This window comes from Heterodontus francisci, chromosome 14 (assembly GCF_036365525.1).
Source record: "Heterodontus francisci isolate sHetFra1 chromosome 14, sHetFra1.hap1, whole genome shotgun sequence".
Classification (NCBI taxonomy): Eukaryota; Metazoa; Chordata; class Chondrichthyes; order Heterodontiformes; family Heterodontidae; genus Heterodontus; species Heterodontus francisci.
Window position 1 is genome coordinate 60,686,015 of NC_090384.1, and position 20,754 is coordinate 60,706,768.

At 41.4% G+C, this 20,754-nt stretch overlaps 1 protein-coding gene across 2 annotated transcripts in view; it reads left to right on the plus strand.

Moving 5' to 3' along the window:
• copb1 (COPI coat complex subunit beta 1) overlaps positions 1–20,754 on the plus strand; it is a 79,123-nt gene that overhangs the window by 33,555 nt on the left and 24,814 nt on the right. For both annotated transcript variants that reach the window (XM_068046312.1, XM_068046313.1), the window contains exons 9-16: positions 879–986; positions 1,081–1,227; positions 3,603–3,748; positions 5,270–5,366; positions 6,013–6,170; positions 7,101–7,221; positions 17,785–18,012; positions 20,329–20,508. In XM_068046312.1, coding sequence (XP_067902413.1) covers positions 879–986; positions 1,081–1,227; positions 3,603–3,748; positions 5,270–5,366; positions 6,013–6,170; positions 7,101–7,221; positions 17,785–18,012; positions 20,329–20,508 — 1,185 coding nt within the window. The remainder of the gene's footprint in view (positions 1–878; positions 987–1,080; positions 1,228–3,602; positions 3,749–5,269; positions 5,367–6,012; positions 6,171–7,100; positions 7,222–17,784; positions 18,013–20,328; positions 20,509–20,754) is intronic.

The window sequence follows — 20,754 nt, forward strand, 5'->3', positions numbered from 1 at the left end:
TACAAGAGAGATTTACTGAGATGGTAACAAGTATGTAGGGTTATTATTATGAGGAGAGAATAAAGAGCCAGGAGCAATGGGAACTTAGAATCCAAAATGTTAGCAAAAGGAAAACATAATAAATGTGTGAGGAAAGAACAGGATAATAGTTGAGAAAGGCAGGTAACAATTGTATCCCATTTAAAGCTATTATTTTTGAAGGTGCAGTATTAAATTTTGAATGTACAGTATCACATGTGAAATTTCTCCTTTTTTTCATCATCCAGAAAGAACAAAAGCTCCTAAAATGAAGGCTTGATAACTTCCAGCCATGCAGTGTATTTTTTTGAAGTTCCACCTTTGTACTAAAATAAAAGCAAAATGCTGCGGATGCTGGAAATCTGAAATAAAAACAGAAAGTGCTGGAAATACTCAGCAGGTCAGGCAGCATCTGTGGAGAGAAGCAAAGTTAACGTTTCAGGTCTGTGACCTTTCATCTGAATCAGTTCTGATGAAAGGTCACAGACCTGAAAAGTTAACTCCGCTTCTCTCCCCACAGATGCTGCCTGACCTGCTGAGTATTTCCAGCACTTGCTGTTTTTACTCCACCTTTGTATGATTGCTTGTTTTTGAATTGGAACTTGACTATTTCATTTAGATAAAGTTGCTGATAATTAATTGGATATATAGATAGAACACTGCACATTTTGGTGCCTAATGAATTAGTCCTAACCTGTATCCTTTTGGAAAGAAAATTAAAATAAAACATCCAGCTGACGTTAAGGGGATTAATGACTCTCATCTTCTCTGAATAAGGAAGGTAGAGGTTTGGGAATTTTAAAATCAAGATATAATAAATTTTTTCTGCATAAATCAGAGTTCAAAAATGTCCTTTCCAGGATTTGGTAATGGATGTTCTGCGAGTTCTGACCACTCCAGATTTGGAGGTACGCAAGAAGACATTGCAGTTGGCACTGGATCTTGTCTCTTCTCGTAACGTTGAAGAGGTATGGCCTCCTTGCACCTGAATAATTTCATTTATTGTTGGTTTCTAATGTCAAACTGTATTTGACAAGTTCACTAAATATTTGTGCCCCACAGCTTGTCATAGTTTTAAAGAAGGAAGTCATTAAAACCAATAATGTATCAGAACATGAAGACACAGACAAGTACCGACAGCTTCTCGTCAGAACATTACATTCGTGCAGTGTCCGTTTTCCAGACATGGCCGGAAATGTTATCCCAGTGGTAAGTGAGCATAATTTATTTATTTTCTTTCCACTTCTGTCTTGCAGGTTTTGACTTGTGCTGGGATGCAGTTGCAGAGATACTTAGACCCTCCGGTACCTCATGCAAATGATTATATTTCATGTGTGAGCCTAGACAGTGAGTGTTAACCAGCAGTCTTCAGCATGTAATGGTAAGAAGTGAGGACGTTACAGGCAAGCCTCATCTTGTCATCTTCAGTGTCCACATACTGTGCAATTGGCTCAGTATCTGTCAAGAACAGGAAACTTGGCTGATTTTTTCTTGTGCTCTCCCTAAGTCCAGATATTACTGTTCGATCAGCCTGCTGAGGTCTGCTACTTCGACACAGTTACGACCAGGTGAGGAAGAGGTCTAGGGTTCCCTTTCACCTGGTCTTACTGTAACAGGGTTTTAATTTTAAACACACTGTTTTTAGCTCCCCCTTGGTAAATCCTTGTTCACCACTTTCCAATTATAATGCAAAGAAACCAGCACAAACAGGCTTTCTTTGGTTTAAAGAAAAAAAGTTGAAATTTATTAAACTTAAACTCTGATTTGGTTGACGCCTACGGTTACACGACGCGCCCACGCTAGCATGCGTACACGATACACACGTAAGTAGACTCAGAAAAGAGCAGAAGAAATAAAGTGGAAAAGTTTGAGGCAATATCTGAAGAGTTGTTACCGTTCTTTGAACTCACTGTAGAGTCCTTGATTGTCGTTGGGGCCCTGTATTCTTCTTCAACCTTGTTTGATGTAGGAGACTTTTCTCTCTCAGGGTTTATGTGTCTTCAGTGAGAAAGAGATGGGAGCAGACAGGAGAGATCTTCTCAGTGCAGGAGCAAACAGACTTTTTCCTCAAACTGTTTGTACAATTCAGGAAAAACCCAGGTTGCCAAGCAGGTTAGTCATGTGACTAACTGGTCTGACCACATCTTGGATTGTATCACCTTAGCAGTCTCTGGAATGCCACTCTTATACACAAAACCTGGTGATCAAGGTCCATTGTGGGTTGAATGTGCCAGGGAATGGTCCTTTGTCCTTCCAATCACCGTCTGTTAATATGCAAATATATTTTCCAGCCACGGCTGATCTGTTTAACAAGTTCTTTCTTCACTCCAGTAACAGTTTAATATCTATTTTTATAACAAAATTAATGTGCCTCATTCTTGGCAGGTGGGGGCCTAGCATGACACAGTACAGAGTTCATGCTCAGTCCTGTTTTGGTCTTTGGGTTTCAATTCTGTTTTAAGTGTTGTATTTACAACTGTGGCAATATCGACGAACTCTTGTTTTTTGAGGCTGTGCTGTGACAGTCTTTTTTATGCAAGGAATGCAACAAGTTGTGTGAAAGCATGTATCCTACACTTATTCGTCGCTGGTCTTTAATGAAGTCATGGTGATGTGTATCTTGTTGGCCTGCAGGCTCATGGGTGTCTGCTTCTGTTGCTACTCTGAATTTAGATTTAACCACTAAATATTACTTGATAGTCCCATTGGGTCCTTCTATTCAGGTGTAAATAATTGCAAGAGCGAGAGCAACGAGTCCTTTTGATTATATCATAGAGTCATAACAGGAGGAGGACATTCAGCCCATCGAGTCCATGCCAGCTCTCTAGAGCAATCCAATCAGTGCCCTTCCCCCACTCTATCCCTGTGGCCCTGCAGGTTTATTTCCCTCAAGTGCCCCATTCAGTTTCCTTTTGAAATGATAGATGACAGCTTGTTCTACCTTGATACAGGAGACGAGAAGGAAGATCTGTTGCAAAATAAAGGAAAATTGAAGCCTCTGCGAATCGATTTAATTCTACATTCTGTGCTTCCAACACCCTTGTTGGCAGCGAGTTCTAGGTCATTACCACTCGCTGCTTACAAATGTTAGTTCTCACATCTTCCGTGCATTTCTTGACCAAAACATTAAAGCTGTGTCCCCTAGTGCTTGTACCATCAGCTAATGGGAACAGCCTTTTTTTGGTCTACTCTATCCAAACCTGTCACAATCTTGGACACATCTATCAAATTTCCCCTCAATCTCCTTTCCTCCAAGGAGAACAACCCCAGCTTTTCCAACCCACCCTTGTAGTTAAACCCCCTCATTCCTGGAACCATTCTGGTAAATCTCTGCACCCTTTCAAGGACCCTCATATCCTTTCTAAAGTTTGTTGACCAGAACTGGATGTGATATTCCAGTTGTGGCCAAACCATCAGTGATTGTTGGGAAGAGGCATAGACATTTCTGACGGTATAACAGCAGTTACTATTGTATGCATTTGTAACTAACAACAATTGGTTTGCAGCTATATTTGTTGAATGCTGCAGGTACATGTGCATTTGTTTTTAGCTGTATTAACAATATCTGCATGATCTCCCCACAGCTGATGGAATTCCTCAGTGACAGTAATGAAGCAGCTGCTGCTGATGTTCTGGAGTTTGTGCGAGAAGCTATTCAGACTTTTGATAGCCTTCGGCCAGTCATCATTGAGAAAATGTTGGAAGTGTTCCATGCTATCAAATCTGTCAAGTAAGGACAAAAAGCATTCTAGACCCTGCAGCTTATCTGCAAAAGAATCTTTGGAATTGTGAGCTTGCTTTTCATTTTGTAAAATTTTAATTTTATTCTTAGAGTATGAACTAATTTTTCATGTATAGTGTATTTACAAATTGTTTAAGATGTGGTTGGACAGAAGTGTAATCTTTGATTTGCTGCATTCAATAGGAGAGGATAATCTTGTGTAGAATCTTGAAAAAAAACTTGCATTTATGTCGCAGTTTTCATGACCATTGGACGTCTCAAAGCGCTTTACAGCCAATAAAGTACTTTTGAAGTGTAGCCACTGTTATAATGTAGGAAATACGGCAGCCAATACACGCACAGCAAACTCCCACAAACAGCAATATGAAAATAATTTGTTTTTGTGACGTTGGTTGAGGGATAAATATTGGCCAGGACACCAGGGATAACTCCCCTTCTCTTTGAAATACTGCCATAAGATCTTTTACATCACCTGAGAGGGCAGAAAGGGCCCTCAGTTTAACATCTAATCCGAAAGACAGAACCTCCGACAGTGCAGCACTCCCTCAGTACTGTACTGGATTATCAGCCTTGATTTTTTTTTTTGCGCTCAAGCCCTGGAGTGAGACTTGAAGCAGGAAACCTTGTGATTGATAGGCAACAGTGCTGCCAACTGAGCCATGGCTGACCCTGCAAAAAGGATAAAGGGTATCTCTCACATCCTACACCTATGTCACCAGGCTTGAATTAATGATATATATGTGTGTGTGTGTGTGTTCACTACCGGTTTTAAAAAGCATGAAGTTGTGTGTTGGGCTTGTTGTGCTGTCTGCTGCTGGTTTTTTCATTTGGGGACTTGATGTTCCAAATCCTGTCAACCTGTGTGAAATTGTCAATGGGAAATAGAGAAGTTGGACAGCTTTAATATGCTTCAGTTTATTCTTCCTTGTTCAGTTCATCTTGGAACTAACTTCATCACAGTCATACAAGTATTTTGGTGTTAGGGGATCTTTAGATCATAGCTAGAGTGTGAAATGTGCCAGTTGCAGGACCTAGTGATATGGCAATTGTGGTTAGGGAAAAGGTTGCTCCATTCACTTTTACAAGTACTACTCAGCAAACTTACAGAAACATGATGATTTCCAATGAATTAAAATTGTTTAATTTGGAATAATGGAAACAGAAACCAGCAGTCAGTGTAACCATTTGCCAAGATCAGAAAAGCTTAACATTCCAACACTGTTTGAATCTGAGATATTTTCATTGCTGTTCATGTTGATCCTTTCCTCAGTGCTGCCAATTAGGTTTTGACTTCAGTTTATTTTCTGATTTAAGTTAGCAAATTTAGTTTTGGTTCACGCACAAAATAATCTTCAGTTGATTGTAAGCATAAAAGTAATACCAGATTTTCTGCTCAAGAGAAGTAGCATTCATCATCAAATAATCCTGAGAATTCGATCAGATCTAACCTCAACACAGTACCTTATAGTCTTTGATGCATTTTATGTACTGTCTTTTTGTTTGTCGCAGGATATACAGGGGAGCTCTCTGGATTTTGGGAGAATACTGTAGCTCCAAGGATGACATTCAGAGTGTAATGACTGAGGTTCGTCGGTCCTTGGGTGAGGTGTGTATGGAATACTTGTATTTTTCTTTTCCCACGCACCCCCCCCCTCCCCACTTCCCCAATTTCTTCGCTCCATTCCATAGATAAGAGAATCAACAGGATGCTCACAACCAGGTCTCTGCTAAAAATGCAGCACAGTCCTTAGTGTTTCGTTTCCTAGTTTTCTCAGCCTGAAGTGCTAAACACGGATGTGTGAATCTACCAGGCAGGAATGGTTTACTTCACCACACCCAGTCTCTGAATCATTAAGTAATGTTTGTAATCAGCAATTTAAAACTAACAAAATCTACTGAAATGCTCTAAGTTGTGTATTAATGTATAAAATAACTTGTACTGATTAGTAAGTTAAATTTTAATTATACCAGACATGCCATTCTATGGTACATAGTGGAACTGCTTTAAGAAATTTCACCCAACATCCGTAAAAAATTATGGTTCTAATGTTTCATGGGGGAGAAGCTGATATTGAAGAAAGTAACCTTAAGAATGTTAATCTTCAGTACAACTGAAAATATGATTCTTGCCGTGCTATCAAAACAAACTGGATCATGCAAAAAATGCCAAATTGATTTGATTGAATTGTTGTGTAAGAATATGAAAATCATAAATGCTGTACTTGGTATTTCCCTGACTCCTGTGTTGATAGATTCCAATAGTTGAGTCTGAGATAAAGAAAGAAACTGGTGAGCTGAAGATTGATGACGATGTTCAGGTGATTCCAACACAAAAACTTGTGACGGAGATGGGGACGTATGCAACTCAGAGCGCCCTTAGCACAAGACCTTCCAAAAAGGAAGAAGATAGGTAAATTTAGAATTTTTCCAACTGGATGTAAAAAATGCTGTGTTGCTAAAAAGATAGAGACAAATACTGATTTTGGGGTTGAACCTAATGATAGCCTCCTTCCCAGAAGAACAATTTCAGTATTAGGACACAAACAAATAAAACCTAGCAATATGAACATGTGCATACTGTAGTTCTAGTCTGACCCATGTGGGTGGTTTCCCTATTGAGCACTTCATCTTTCCTTTGTGCCATTGGGTAGTATCAACGTAGAATGTCTCTTTTCAGCTTCTCGTGTCCCATAGAGTGAATTCAGTTCCATAGTAGAGGAGGTGCTGAAGATGCAGTTAATGATGCACATGAACATTTAGCATCAAACTTCTTGAAAACAGTTGTTAGGAATTTTACATTGAATTATTGTATTCATTTTTTTTAGAATTGATTTCCTGATTGTACTTGAGGTTACAAACAGTTTTATTTTTTTTTAAAGCAACAGGTGCTCGCAGTTGAGATGTTTGTGACCCAAGCTCGGGGAAAAAAACAGAATTTAATATTCAGGACTAATAGTTCGTAGAAGATGATGGAGAATTGTTTTTATATTTTACTACTGCATTTCCTTAATGGCTTGTAGTATACACATACATTTGTTGAATGGATACTTCCTGGTTGGCATTTTAACTTAATACTAAGTGGGCATTTTGCTGAAATATATATATGTTTTGAAGGTAGCAAAGGTCATTTTCGAGGTACTACTGAATTCAAGATATTTATCTTCGTTATCAGTCTGTCAGAATTTTATGTTGAACGATCATCTGTTTGAATAGTACAAGGGATATAAAAAGTGAACAATGATATATGGCACAACGATGAGCGAATACATCCACACTGCTTTTCTTGATGGTTTTGGCATCATAGCAGAATTTTAAAGAAACTTAACCTACTTTCTTTAAGACCACCTTTGCGTGGATTCCTGCTGGATGGGGATTTCTTTGTGGCTGGTGCCCTTGCAACTACACTGACCAAGATAGCTCTGCGTTATGTGGCACTTCTGCAAGACAAGAAGAAACAGAATGTAAGTAGTAATTGGGATTATATTTGAAAACATGACTTGAAAATAGGGCACCTAATTTCTGTTGTCTTTGTATAAATGAGAAGTACAGTAAACATGCTTAGGCTGTTCAGTGAACATTTATCCATATCAAAGTTATCGACAAAATACATCATTTAATTTAGGAGCGTCCCGCTTTTGAAAAATTGTAAATGGATTGCAATGATTCATGTTCAGGGAGTATGCGGAAGCTCACGTTCTGAATGTGGACATAGCCATTCACCTGTCTCGGTGCTATGAATTGTGATGGTTCATTAAGTGGGTGGAGCAAGAGTAGTTGGGTGAATAAGGCAGAGCAGTTTGACTTGATTGGAGCAGGAATTGTTGTGGTGAAAACTCAAATTTAGTGGAACAGAGGATTGATTTCAGCACTAGTGTTAGAGGGAGTGGTGCTGGGACCATTGTTGCTTATTATTTACATTAATGATTTGGACTTGGGACTCGAGTGCAATTTCAGAATTTGTGAAGCACCAAATTGGGGTTTAGTTATTACAGAGGAAGAGTGCAATAAAATACGAGAAGACATTAATCACCTTGGAGAATGGCATGTAATTGGCAAATTAATTTCAATAGATAATATAGATAAGTAAGGTGCTGCATTTGATAAGATTAAGGAAGCCACATACTGCTTGGAAAACAGGAGTCTGAATGGTGTCGTGAAGCAAAGGAATCTCGGTGTACAGATACACATCACTAAAAATAAGCATGCAGGTTAATGTCATTAAGAGCAGGAAACCAAGCACTGGAGTTCATTTCTAGAGGGATAGAATTTATATAGAATTTGATTAGACTACACTTGGAGTACTGTGAATAGTTCTGGTCTCCATATTGTAAAAGGATATCAAGGCATTTGAAAAGGTGCCAAAGTATTCACAGAACTTAGAGGTTATTACTATCAGGATAGACCGAACATGCTCGTGCTCATTTCTCCAGTAAAGAGAAAGCTGCAGCATGATCTGTTAGAGGCCTTTAAGAGAATGAAAGGGTTTGATAGTGCAGAATTGGCGAAAATGTTTCAACTTGTAGGGGAGACCAAAAGTAAGGGCCATAAATATAATGTCACTAATACATCCAAAAGTGATTCTGACAGAAGTTCTTTATCCCATGAAGGGGAAAGGTTGGATAAACAAAGTCAGAGCTTGTTGGATGATGTAAGAGATGGCAAGTAAGATGAAGCAGCAAAAGGGTGTGCATGACAACTAACACAAAAAGAAACCCAAAAGTCTTCTACATGCATATAAGTAGTAAAATGGGTGGTAAAAGGAGGACTGAAGCTGATTCGGGACCAAAAAGGGGGTTTACGCATGGAGGCAGAGGGCATGGCTGAGGTACTAAATGAGTATTTTGCATCTGGCTTTAACAAGGAAGAAGATGCTGTCCAGGTCAACGTGAAAGAGGTCGTTGAGACACTGGATGGGCTAACAATTGATAGAGGAGGATTAGAAAGGCTGGCTGGACTTCAAGTTGATAAGTCACCCAGACAGGATTAAATGCATCCGAGGGAAGTAGGGGTGGAAATTGGGGAGGCACTGGCCGTAATTCTCCAGTCCTACTGAGAAACGGGGTGGTGCCAGAAGACTGGAGAACTACAAATGTTAAACTTTTGTTCAAAAGCCCAGAAACTACAGGCCAGTCAGTTTAACTTTGGTGGGAAAACATATTAAAATGATAATCTGGGACAAAATGAACGTTCACTTGGACAAATGTGGATTAATTAACAAAAGCCAGCAGGGATTTGTTAAGGGCAAATTGTATTTAACTAACTTGCTTGAGTTTTTTGATGAGGTTACAGAGAGGGTTGATGAGGGTAATGTGGTTGATGCAGTGTACATGGACTTCTAAAAGAGTGTGATAAAGTGCCACATACCAGGCTTGCCAGCAAAATTGGAGCCCATAGAATGAAAGGGACAGTGGCAGCAGGGATACGAAGTTGGCTGAATGGTCAACAGTTGTTTTTTGGACTGGAGGAAGGTATATAATGGGGTTCCCTTGAGGTCAGTATTCGGACTTCTATATTAGTGACCTAGACTTGGGTGTGCAAGGCACAATTCCAAAATTTGCAGATGACACAAGAATTGGAATTGTTGTGAACTGTGAGGAGGATAGTGATGGGGCATGGACAGGCTGGTTGAATGGGCAGACATGTGGCAGATGAAATTTAATGCAGAGAAGTGCGAAGTGATACATTTTGGTAAGAATGAGGAGAAGCTTTATAAACTGAAGGGTACAATTCTGAAGGGGATGCAGGAGCAGAAGGACCTGGGGGTATATGTGCACAAATCATTGAAGATAGCAAGGTAGGTTGAGAAAGTGATTAATAAAGCATATGGGATCTTTGGCTTTATAAATAGAGTACAAAAGCAGGGATGTTACGATGAACCTTTCAGAACACTGGTTCAGCCTCAACTGGAATATTGTGCCCAATTCTGGCCACCCTCCTTTAGGAAAGACGTGAAGGTGTCAGAGGGTGCAGAAAAGATTTACGCAAATAGTTCAGGGATGAGGTACTTAGTTACGTGGGTAGATTGGAGAAGCTGGGATTGTTCTTCGAGAAGGGAAGGTTGAGAGGAGATTTGACAGAGGTGTTCAAAATTGTGAGTGCCCTGGTCAGAGTAGAGAGAGATTGTTCCCGGTGGCAGAAGGGTCGAGAACCAGCAGACGCCGATTTAAGATGATTGGCAAAAGAACCAAAGGTGATGAGAGGAAATGCTTTTTTATGGAGTGTGTGGTTAGGATCTCCTGCCCTTCTGCCTTGGGCGCTTTGGCATTGGAAGGATGAATGAAAATGGACAGAGACTGCTTGAGTTGTGTACCTGTCACAACCTCTGCATCACCAACTCGTTCTTTCATACTAAACCCTGTCACCAGGTTTCTTGGAGGCACCCAAGATCACATAGTTGGCACCAGTTGGACCTCATCGTCACAAGGCGAGCCTCTTTAAACAGCATTCAGATCATACGCAGCTTCCACAGTGCGGATTGCGACATCGACCACTCCCTGGTGTGCAGCAAAGTTAGACTCAAACCAAAGAAGCTGCATCACTCCAAGCAGAAGGGCTGCCCGCGCATCAACACTAGCAGAATTTCTTATCCACAGCTGTTACATAAGTTTATAAATTCACTTGAAAAAGCCCTTCAAAACACTCCTACAGGGGATGCAGAGACCAAGTGGGCCCACATCAGAGGCACCATCTATGACTCAGCAATGACCACCTATGGCAAACGTGTGAAGCAGAATGCAGACTGGTTTCAATCTCAGTTTGAAGAGCTGGAACCTGTCATAGCCGCTAAGCGCGTTGCACTGTTGAACTACAAGAAAGCCCCCAGCGAGTTAACATCCGTAGCACTTAAAGCAGCCAGAAGCACTGCGCAAATGAATACTGGCAACACCTATGCAGCCGTATACAGCTGGCCTCCGACACTGGAAACATCAGAGGAATGTATGATGGCATTAAGAGAGCTTTTGGGCCAACCATCAGGAAAATCGCCCCCCTCAAGTCTAAATCAGGGGACACCATCACTGACCAACGCAAGCAAATGGACCGCTGGGTGGAGCATTACCTAGAACTGTACTCCAGGGAAAATGTTGTCACTGAGACCGCCCTCAGTGCAGCCCAGTCTCTGCCAGTCATGGATGAGCTGGACGAACAGCCAAAAAAAATTGGAACTCCGTGATGCCATTGATTCTCCAGCCAGTGGAAAAGCCCCTGGGAAGGACGGCATTACCCCTGAAATAATCAAGAGTGCCAAGCCTGCTATACTTTCAGCACTACATGAACTGCTATGCCTGTGCTGGGATGATGGAGCAGTACCACAGGACATGCGCGATGCCAATATCATCACCCTCTATAAGAACAGGGGTGACCGCGGTGACTGCAACAACTACTGTGGAATCTCCCTGCTCAGCATAGTGGGGAAAGTCTTCGCTTGAGTCATTTTAAGCAAACTCCAGAAGCTGGCTGAGCATGTCTACCCTGAAGCACAGTGCAGCTTTCGAGCTGAGAGATCCACCATTGACATGCTGTTCTCCCTTCGCCAGCTACAGGAGAAATGCCGTGAACAAAAGATGCCCCTCTACGTTGCTTTCATAGATCTCACCAAAGCCTTTGACTTCGTCAGCAGATGTGGTCTCTTCAGATTACTAGCAAAGATCGGATGTCCACCAAAGCTACTAAGTATCATCACCTCATTCCATGACAGTATGAAAGGCACAATTCAGCATAGCGGCGCCTCATCAGACCCCTTTCCTATCCTCAGTGGTGTGAAACAGGGCTGTGTTCTCGCGCCCACACTGTTTGGGATCATCTTCTCCCTGCTGCTCTCACATGCGGTCAAGTCTTCAGAAGAAAGAATTTTCCTCCACGCAAGATCAGATGGCAGGTTGTTCAACCTTGCCAGTCTAAGAGCGAAGACCAAAGTGTGGAAGATCCTCATCAGGGAACTCCTCTTTGCTGACGATGCTGCCACACAGCATCCCACACAGAAGAGACTCATCGACAGGATTGTGGCTGCCTGCAACGAATTTGGCTTCACCATCAGCCTCAAGAAAACTAACATCGTGGGACAGGATGTCAGAAATGCTCCATCCATCAATATCGGTGACCACGCTCTGGAAGTGGTTCAAGAGTTCACCTACCTAGGCTCAACTATCACCAGTAACCTGTCTCTCGATGCAGAAATCAACAAGCGCATGGGAAAGGCATCTGCTGCTGTGTCCAGACTGGTCAAGAGAGTGTGGGAAAATGGCGCACTGACACGGAACACAAAAGTCCGAGTGTATCAAGCCTGTGTCCTGAGTACCTTGCTCTAAGGCAGCGAGGCCTGGACAAAGTATGTCAGCCAAGAGCGATGTCTGAATTCATTCCATCTTCGCTGCCTCCAGAGAATCCTTGGCATCAGGTGGCAGGACTATATCTCCAACGCAGAAGTCCTCGAGGCAGCCAACATCCCCAGCATATACACCCTACTGAGCCAGCAGCGCTTGAGATGGCTTGGCCACATGAGCCGCATAGAAGATGGCAGGATCCCCAAGGACACATTGTACTGTGAGCTCGTCACTGGTATCAGATCCACCGGTTGTCCATGTCTCCACTTTAAAGATGTCTGCAAACACGACCTGAAGTCTTGTGTGTTGATCACAAGTCGTGGGAGTCAGTTGCCAGTGATCGCCAGAGCTGGCGGGCAGCCATAAAGGTGGGGCTAAAGCGTGGCGAGTCGAAGAGACTTAGCAGTTGGCAGGAAAAAAGACAGAAGCGCAAAGGGAGAGCCAACTGTGTAACAGCCCCGACAACCAATTTTATCTGCAGCACCTGTGGAAGAGTCTGTCACTCTAGAATTGGCCTTTACAGCCACTCCAGGCGCTGCTTAACAAACCACTGACCACCTCCAGGCGCTTACCCATTGTCTCTCGCAACAAGGAGGCCAAAGAAGAAGAGGTTAGGATCTAGAATGCGCTGCCTGAGAGTGTGGTGTAGGCAGATTTAATTGTGGTTTCAAAAGGGAATTGGTAAGCACCTGTCGAGAGAGAATTTGCAGGGCTATGGGGAAAGGGCAGGGTGAGTGTGGTTAGCCAAGTTGCTGTTGCAGAGAGCTGGCACGGTATGACAGGCTGAATGGCCTCCTCCTGAGCTGTAGCCATTCTATGATTCTATCTAAAGAGTGATTAGAATATTGAACCCACAAGGAGCAGTTGCGATGAACAAGCATAGATGCATTTTAGGGAAGCTTGATAAGCGTGTGAAAGAGAAAGCATTTGATGATGGCAGCTAAATTTGCAGAAGACACAAAGGTAGGTAGGAAAGTATGTTGTGAAGAGAACATAAGGAGGCTGCAGACCCATATAGAGAGGTTGAGTGAGTGGTCAAAAATCTGGCAGATGGAGTATAATGTGGGAAAATGTGAAGTTGTTCACTTTGGCATGAAGAATAAAAAAGCAGAGTATTACTTAAACGGAGAACAACTGCAGAATTCTGAGGTGCGGAGGGATCTAGGTCTTCTAGTGCATGAGTGATAAAAAGTTAGTGTGCAAGTACAGTAAGTCAAAGAAGGCTAATGGAATGCTATCCTTTATCATGACACAAATTGAAAATACAAGTAAGGATGTTGTGCTTCAGTTATATAGGGCATTGGTGCGACCATATCTTGAATACTGTGTGCAGTATTTGCTCTCCTTATTTACGGAAGGATGTAAATGCATTGGAGGTGGTTCTGAGGAGGTTTAACTGGATTGATACCTGGAATGAAGCTGGGGTTGTCTTGTGAGGAAAGGTGGACAGACTGGGCTTGTTTTCACTGGAGTTTAGAAGAGTGAGGGGAGACTTGATTGAAGTATATAAGATCCTGGATGGTCTTGACAAGGTGGATGTGGAAAGGATGTTTCCTCTTGTGGGTGAGTCCAGAACTAGGGAGCACTGTTTTAAAATTAGGACCGAGATGAGGAGAAATTTTTTCTCTGAGGGTTGTGCGCTTTTGGAACTCTGCCTCAGAAAGTGGTGGAGGCGGGGTCATTGAATATTTTTAAGGCAGAGGTAGATAGATTCTTGTTAGGCAAGGGATTCAAAGGTTATTGGGGGTAGATGGGAGTGTGGAATTGGAGATACCAACAGATCAGCCATGATCTTATTGAATGGCGGAGCAGGCTTGAGGGGCTGCCTGGCCTACTTCTGCTCTTAATTCATATGTTCGTAGGTAGCTTGGAAGGTGATTAAGGAATGAAAGAATGCAAGAAAGCAGAAACTGCATTCAGCCAAGTACAAATGAGACAATTAAATGTGAATGCTGGGGGCATCCATGATAAAATGGTGGGGTCGAGAGGATATGTAGCAATAAGGAACTTTGATTATCGGCATTAATAGAAAAGAAATTAGCAAAGACAGGTAGTTTTATTAGTTCAGGATCATTCAGACATTGAGGAAACTAAAGTGATATTGCACAGAAGACAAATAAGCAACTGGCCTGTGATGACAAAAGGGTTGAAGATAGAGGTGAGGAAAGCTTTAAGAAGAATAAAAGAATATGCTAAAGTGGGCCATTGGAGGCACCAGTGGAGCACTTTAAGAAACAAACATCAATTTCCCCAATAAGTGAGCTCTGTCGCGCTCTCTCTTATGCGCGCTTCCGCTTTGTATCTCTTGGTCTTGCTTTCCGGTGTGCTCTGTCACTTGACATTATACAGGAGTGATGAAAATGATTGAGCAAGGTTGTCAGCAGCGATGTTTCGGCATAAAACCAGAATAAGTTAAATGCAAACTTCCTTGTGGGGGAAGAAACAGCACAATTCTGTTCTTGCGACTTAATTACATCAAAACTTCATAGGAAATTCTGGGCTGTGTTTTGAAGAGGCTGCAGAGAAAAGCAAAAATAGTGATCCCAAATGTGAGAGAGGTAGATAGTTGGTGAAGCTAAGCTCGCATGTAAAGCATAGTCATGTAGGTGAGGAGTGCTGTTAGCAATTGAATGAGACCCCACTAGGAATCATCTGCTTAAGAATAAGAAAAAATGAAGGTGGGGGAAGTAAGTCTGTCCACCTTTTTAGTTATCAGCTGATGTTATAATGTTCCCTGTTGCAATGCAAAATCAAGCTCAGGTATTTCAAAGGAACAAAATGTAATTTTTCTTATGTTCTTCATTGCTAAACTAACCATTTCTCCGGAAGGTCTTAGTGAAAATATTCTTACAGTGCTTCATCTCTCAAGGATACATCTGGGACTAAAAGCCAACAAATCCCATTGACCTGATGACATACACCCTAGGATTTTAAAAGAGGTGGCTACAGAGATAGTGGATTGCTTTTGGTCATCCAGAATTTCCTGCATTCTGGAATGATCTCCATGGATTGGAAGGTTGCAAATATAACCCTGCTGTTTAGAAAGGAGAGGGAGAGACAAAACGGAACAATACACCACTAAGACTCACATCAGTGGTGGGAAAATGCTCAGATCTATTATTAAGGCTGTGATAACAGGGCACTTCGGAAATCACAAGAGGATTAGTCAGAAACAACAAAGTTTTATACAAGGGCAGTTGTTTTTGACAAACCTATTGGAGTTTTTTGGGGGTGTAACTAGCAGGGTAGAGAAGGGGGCACCAGTGGATATAATGTATTTGGATTTTCAGATGACATTTGATGAGATGCCACAGAAGAGCTTGATGCAGAGGTTTAGGGTTCACAGGACTGGGGCAATGTATTAGCTTGGATTGAGGACTGGTTAACCGACAGAGTGGGGAGTAGGAAGAAATGGGATGGCAGAGTGTAATGAGTGGAGTGCCGCAAGGATCAATGCTTGGGCCTCAGTTGTTTACTGAACAGTGACTTAGAAGAGGGGACTGGGTGTAATGTATCCAACTTTGTTGTTGATACAAAGCCAGGTGGAAACAGAAGCTGTGAGGAGGACACAGGATGCAAAGGGATGTAGACCAGTTAGGTGATTAGGTAAGAAGGTGGCAGATGGAGTATAATGTGAGCAACAACGTTAGCTCTAATTTTTTTTTATTGTGTGCAGCCTATTCATTCACGTGTACGGGTCCTTGAAATTTTTTTGCACGCTGGGCACACTAATTAACAAAGGAGCTGACCTGTGCTTGGTCTGCACGGGAACATCTGGGTCTCAGGAAGCGTTGGTTGGGGAGTGTGAAATTATCCACTTTTGTAGGAGGAATGGAAAAGCAGAATATTTAAAAGGTGAGAGATTAATAAATGTTGGTATTCAGAGGGATTCGGGTGTCCTTGTGCAAGAATCACAGAAAGTTAACATTGTCATAAGAGTTCTGTTTTTTCTTAATTAAGAGGTCAGTGTGCCTTTAAGACCTGTTGCTATTTTCTGTGAACAGTGACTGAATGTTGGTATTTGGAGTGCAGGCTGCAAGGCAATTTGTATCCAAGCAACCAAAATGATTTATGACTCTTGTGATTTCTGTTTTTTTTTTAAAAAAAAAAAAGGCTTTGAGTTTCATTTTGGCAGTGAAAGAGACCAGGGGAGCTGTGAGCAGCTGATAGTGTTACTACTGGCAACTGACCAGGACTACAGCCCACAAAACTCTCTTTCTTGAAAAAATAATTCCTGTCTCAAAGAGGAAGAGACCAAGAGAAAAGAGGAATTGCTACACTCTGTGGAGAAGCACTGCTTTGGAGAAAGGAAGCCTGTGTTTCCGGTGGGGCAGGTTGCTGTTGTCTCCAGTCAAGAATCCCTGTCTGAAGAGTGAGTTCTGTAGTTGCTGTGCTCTGTGGACAAGGCTCCTTTGCTGAGACTGTTGACCTTTGTATTTTGGAAGTTCCTGAACTCTCAAGAAAGTGTCTACTGTTAGACTGCTACTTGAAAATTTAAATAGACCCGTTGCTACAACCGGTTCTTGAAAGGTCTGTGTGACGCCTGCTGCAGACAAACTACCTTGAATGCCAACCCACTATAGACTGTTCATTAATTTCACCTGGAGAGACATCGAGTGGCATCTGAGTATTCGACTCTGGGACACCTCACCGATCAAGGAAAATACTACCAGAAGATTCAACCCAGTTATTTTTATTATCCTTAAACGGGTATAAAATTTCCCCAGTTAACTGTTGGTAATTGAATGTATGTGTGTGCATGAGGAAGATTAAGGAGTTATAAAGTCTGTTCATGCATATAGATTCATCTCATCATTTAAAACTTGGTTTATTAATAATAGTTAATTTTGTTGTTTAAAGAAATGTGGTTTGGCGTGCTTTATTCTGGGGATAAATAAAGTGATTAATTTGGCTGTTGTGCAGTAGGTGGGAAACTTTAATATGCTGTGACCTGTGAAGTAGTGGAACTGAATTGACAGTGCGTTATTCTCGCCTTGGTCGTAACAACATGTAGATGGAGCAAGCAATTTGAAAGGCAAATGGTATATTAGCCTTTATTGCTCGAGGTTTGGAGTGCAAGAGCACACAAGTCCAGCTGCAATTATATTGGACTTTGGTAGGACCACCACACTTGGAATACTTTGTACTGATTTGATCTCTGTATCTGGATAAAAGGATATGCTTGCCTTCGAGTGGGTGCAACAGAGGCTTACTAGATTGATTACTGGGATGAGAGGGTTGTTCAATGAGGAGAGATTGAGTAGAATGGGTTTATATTCTTTAGCATTCAGAAGAATGAGAGGTGATCTCGTTGTAATGTATAAAATTCTGAGAGGGTTTGACAAGATAGATGCTGCGAGGCTGTTTCCCCTGACTTCGGAGTCTAGAACGAGGAATCGTCTCAGGATGAGAGGTTGGTCATTTAGGACTGCGATGAGGAGAAATTTCTCCATTCGGAGTGTTGTGAATCTTTGGAATTCTTGGTCTGAGATGACTGTGGATGCTTAGTCCATGAGCATATTCAAGACTCAGGTGGATAGATTTTTCGGCACTAAAGGAATCAAAGGATATGGGGATAGGACAGGAAAGTGGAATTCATGTGGAAGTTCAACCATGATCTTGTTGAATGGTGGAGCATGCTTTATGGGCAATGGCCTACCCCCGCACGTATTTCTTATGTTTTTTGTGTGCTTTTTTTTAAAGACCTTTGCTGCAGAAGCCATGCTGATCATGGCCACCATTTTACACCTTGGTAAATCATCACTCCCAAAGAAATCAATCACAGATGATGATGTGGACCGTATCTCGCTATGCCTTAAAGTCCTTTCAGAGTGTTCCCCACTGATGAGCAACATTTTTAACAAAGAATGCAGGAAATCTGTCTCTCAAATGCTATTGGCCAAACTGGAAGAGGAGAAGCTTTCTCAGAAGGTACTATTTGTATGAAAGTTAATTATATATGACCTAATAGTTGTAATGGATGTTGGGTAATTGTAACATTTCTGCTGTTAAGCATCCTGTCAAGAAAATTTGTAAGGGAAGAATGCATAAAACTCACATTTCAAATAACTTTATTAAAAGCATAAAGCAAGTTTCCTTTCCAGTAAAACAGTTTTGATTTTTAAAAAATGCAAATATGAAGAACAGCTAATAATAAAATTATAAATCTCCATCTGTCTGTGACACTGCAGATTTCTGAATAAGAGCATTCAAGAAAATGTGACTTGCAGGTCCATGGTAAAAATGACATTTTGTTTTTGAAAAATGCAAAAATGAGCATTGTCGAGCCCATTTTCCCCCTTGCTGTGCATATGAATGCTTGTTCAGAAAGTGTTAACTTTAGAATCTAAGGTTGATACTCTACTATCTGATGAAACGTTAAGCCTGTCGAATCATTACATATGTTACTGCCTCATACATAGTGAACACGTAGCAGCACTGTGTTGTCTGTGAAGGTGCTATTGGCAAACAATCTTATAAGTTTACCAAAAGATTTTCACCAGAAAGATAATTTTCCCTCAAGTCGTATTTCCAGCACCACATGCTAAAAGATGGCCTCCTTTGGGGGGCTGGACTTTAGAAAAGTGCTGTCAGCATAAATTGATGTTTTATTGCCACGGTGAAGAAATTGTTACAGATTATGTTGGGCAATCCGTTTGAGAGTCTCAGTATAGCTACCAGACTGAGAGCTCTCGCTACAGTTTAGTTATAGAGCTGTAAATTTTAAATGTATTAAGAGCATGGGTGATATCTGCACTGCCATCTTTTGAAATAACTGTCAAAGTTTAAAGATTGCCCAGAGCTCGGAATTTCCTGACATTTTTGAAGCTTCATTTGAAATTGTACCAAGCGGCTTGAGATTGTCTCCTGCAAGAACTGTATTGGTTCCTTCCAGACTGAGTTGCAGACTTAACTCAACAGTTATATTATTAGTTGCTTTGCAATGATGTTGTAGTTGCCGTATAATGCAATAGGTTGCCAAATAGTTGATTTATGACCTGCCCCAGGCATTTTTCCACCTTTCTTGGCATATTTTGAACCTTCCTTTCAGATGTGTGTGCTTAACCTGAAGCTGTTCTTTTTTAAAATTATGTAGATATTTTTGAGATTCAGTTTCGATTTGAGGAGTTCTTTCATTCTCTGCTCTTGAGATACTAATTCTCCAGGGAAGTGCAACTTCAAGTCCAAGAGTAGTGGTCTGTTTGATCTTTGCATGGCTCAATTTTCTAACTGCATGCACTCTCGCAATGTCTTATCCTTCTTGTTGTGGTTGGGAATAAGAGGCCCCAGCATAGCTGCTGCTAAAATCCTCATCCATTCTTCTGTTCGCTCCAGACACAGTTATTCCAATTCTCTCCTGGTTGGCCTCCGATCTTCCACCCTCCGTAAACTTCAGCTTATGAAAACCTCTGTTGGTCTGACTCTGATCCTAACTTGCATCAAGTCCCATTCACACATTACCCTCTATGCTTGCTGACCTACATTGGCTCTGGTGCAACGACGACTCTAATTTAAATTTCTCATCTTTGTGTTCAAATCCTTCTATGGCCTCACCCCATCTCCAGCTCTACAACCCTCTAACTTCTCTGCGCTCCTCCAAATCTGGCATCTTGTGCATCCTCAGTTTCCTTTGCCCCTCCATTGGTGACGGTGCCTTCAGTTGTTTAGGCCCTAAGCTCTGTAATTCTCCTAAATTTTTCCACCTCTCTACTCTCCTCCTCCTTTTGAAGTGCTCCATAAAACCTACCTCTCCTGTCCTAATATCTCCTTATGTGGCTCTGTTTCAAATTTTGTTTGATAATGTTCCTGTGAAGTACCATCGGACATTTACTACATAAAAGGCTCCATATAAGTGTAAGTTGTTGCTAGTGACATGTGCATATCCTTATAGTTGTTACAGCATGTTGGTTAATGCACAATAAGTGTGCTTTTCAGTAGTGTTGGAAGGGTTTCTTCTCCATTCTTCATTTCTGGTTCCATTGCGTTCCAAGTGACCTGGTGAAATATGGCCTTTCCCTCACGGTGGAAGCCGGATTATATCGGGTTGGAATGGTTTAGAATTGTGATTTTTCACACTGATTCCAGTCCACTAGGATCAATATTTTGGGAGTTTTTATGTGTGCTGACAGTTAACTTTTTGAACAGAGAAATAGGAAACATCATTTTCATTTTATGTCTGTAAAAATGACATTTGTTAGTTTAATTTGATTATTTTCCACTTCAAACTTTTTTCTTTATGCCATTTAGAAACAATCTGAAAAGAGAAATGTCATGGTGCAGGCAGACGATCCCATTTCCTTCATGCAGCTGATGGCCAAGAATGAGATGACCTCTAAGGAGGACCAGTTTCAGCTCAGCTTATTGGCTGCAATGGGTAACACACAACGAAAAGAAGCTTCTGATCTCTTGACGTCCAAACTCAGCAAGGTACTGTGAAAATGCATGACCTTGCTCTATCATTGAACAAAAACCTTTTGTGAACCTTATTACAAACCTGTGCATGGTGTCTTTCCTGGGCTCAGAACTATTCTGTGAAGATGCGTTAGAAGTCTATGTGTAAATAGGTATCTCATGCCCAGTCCATTGATTTTTCTTCTCTAATGTTGATATTTTTTGTTGTTATGAGCATTTTTAGGAGAAATTTTTTTCTCTGGCCTTTTTAAATATTTGAAT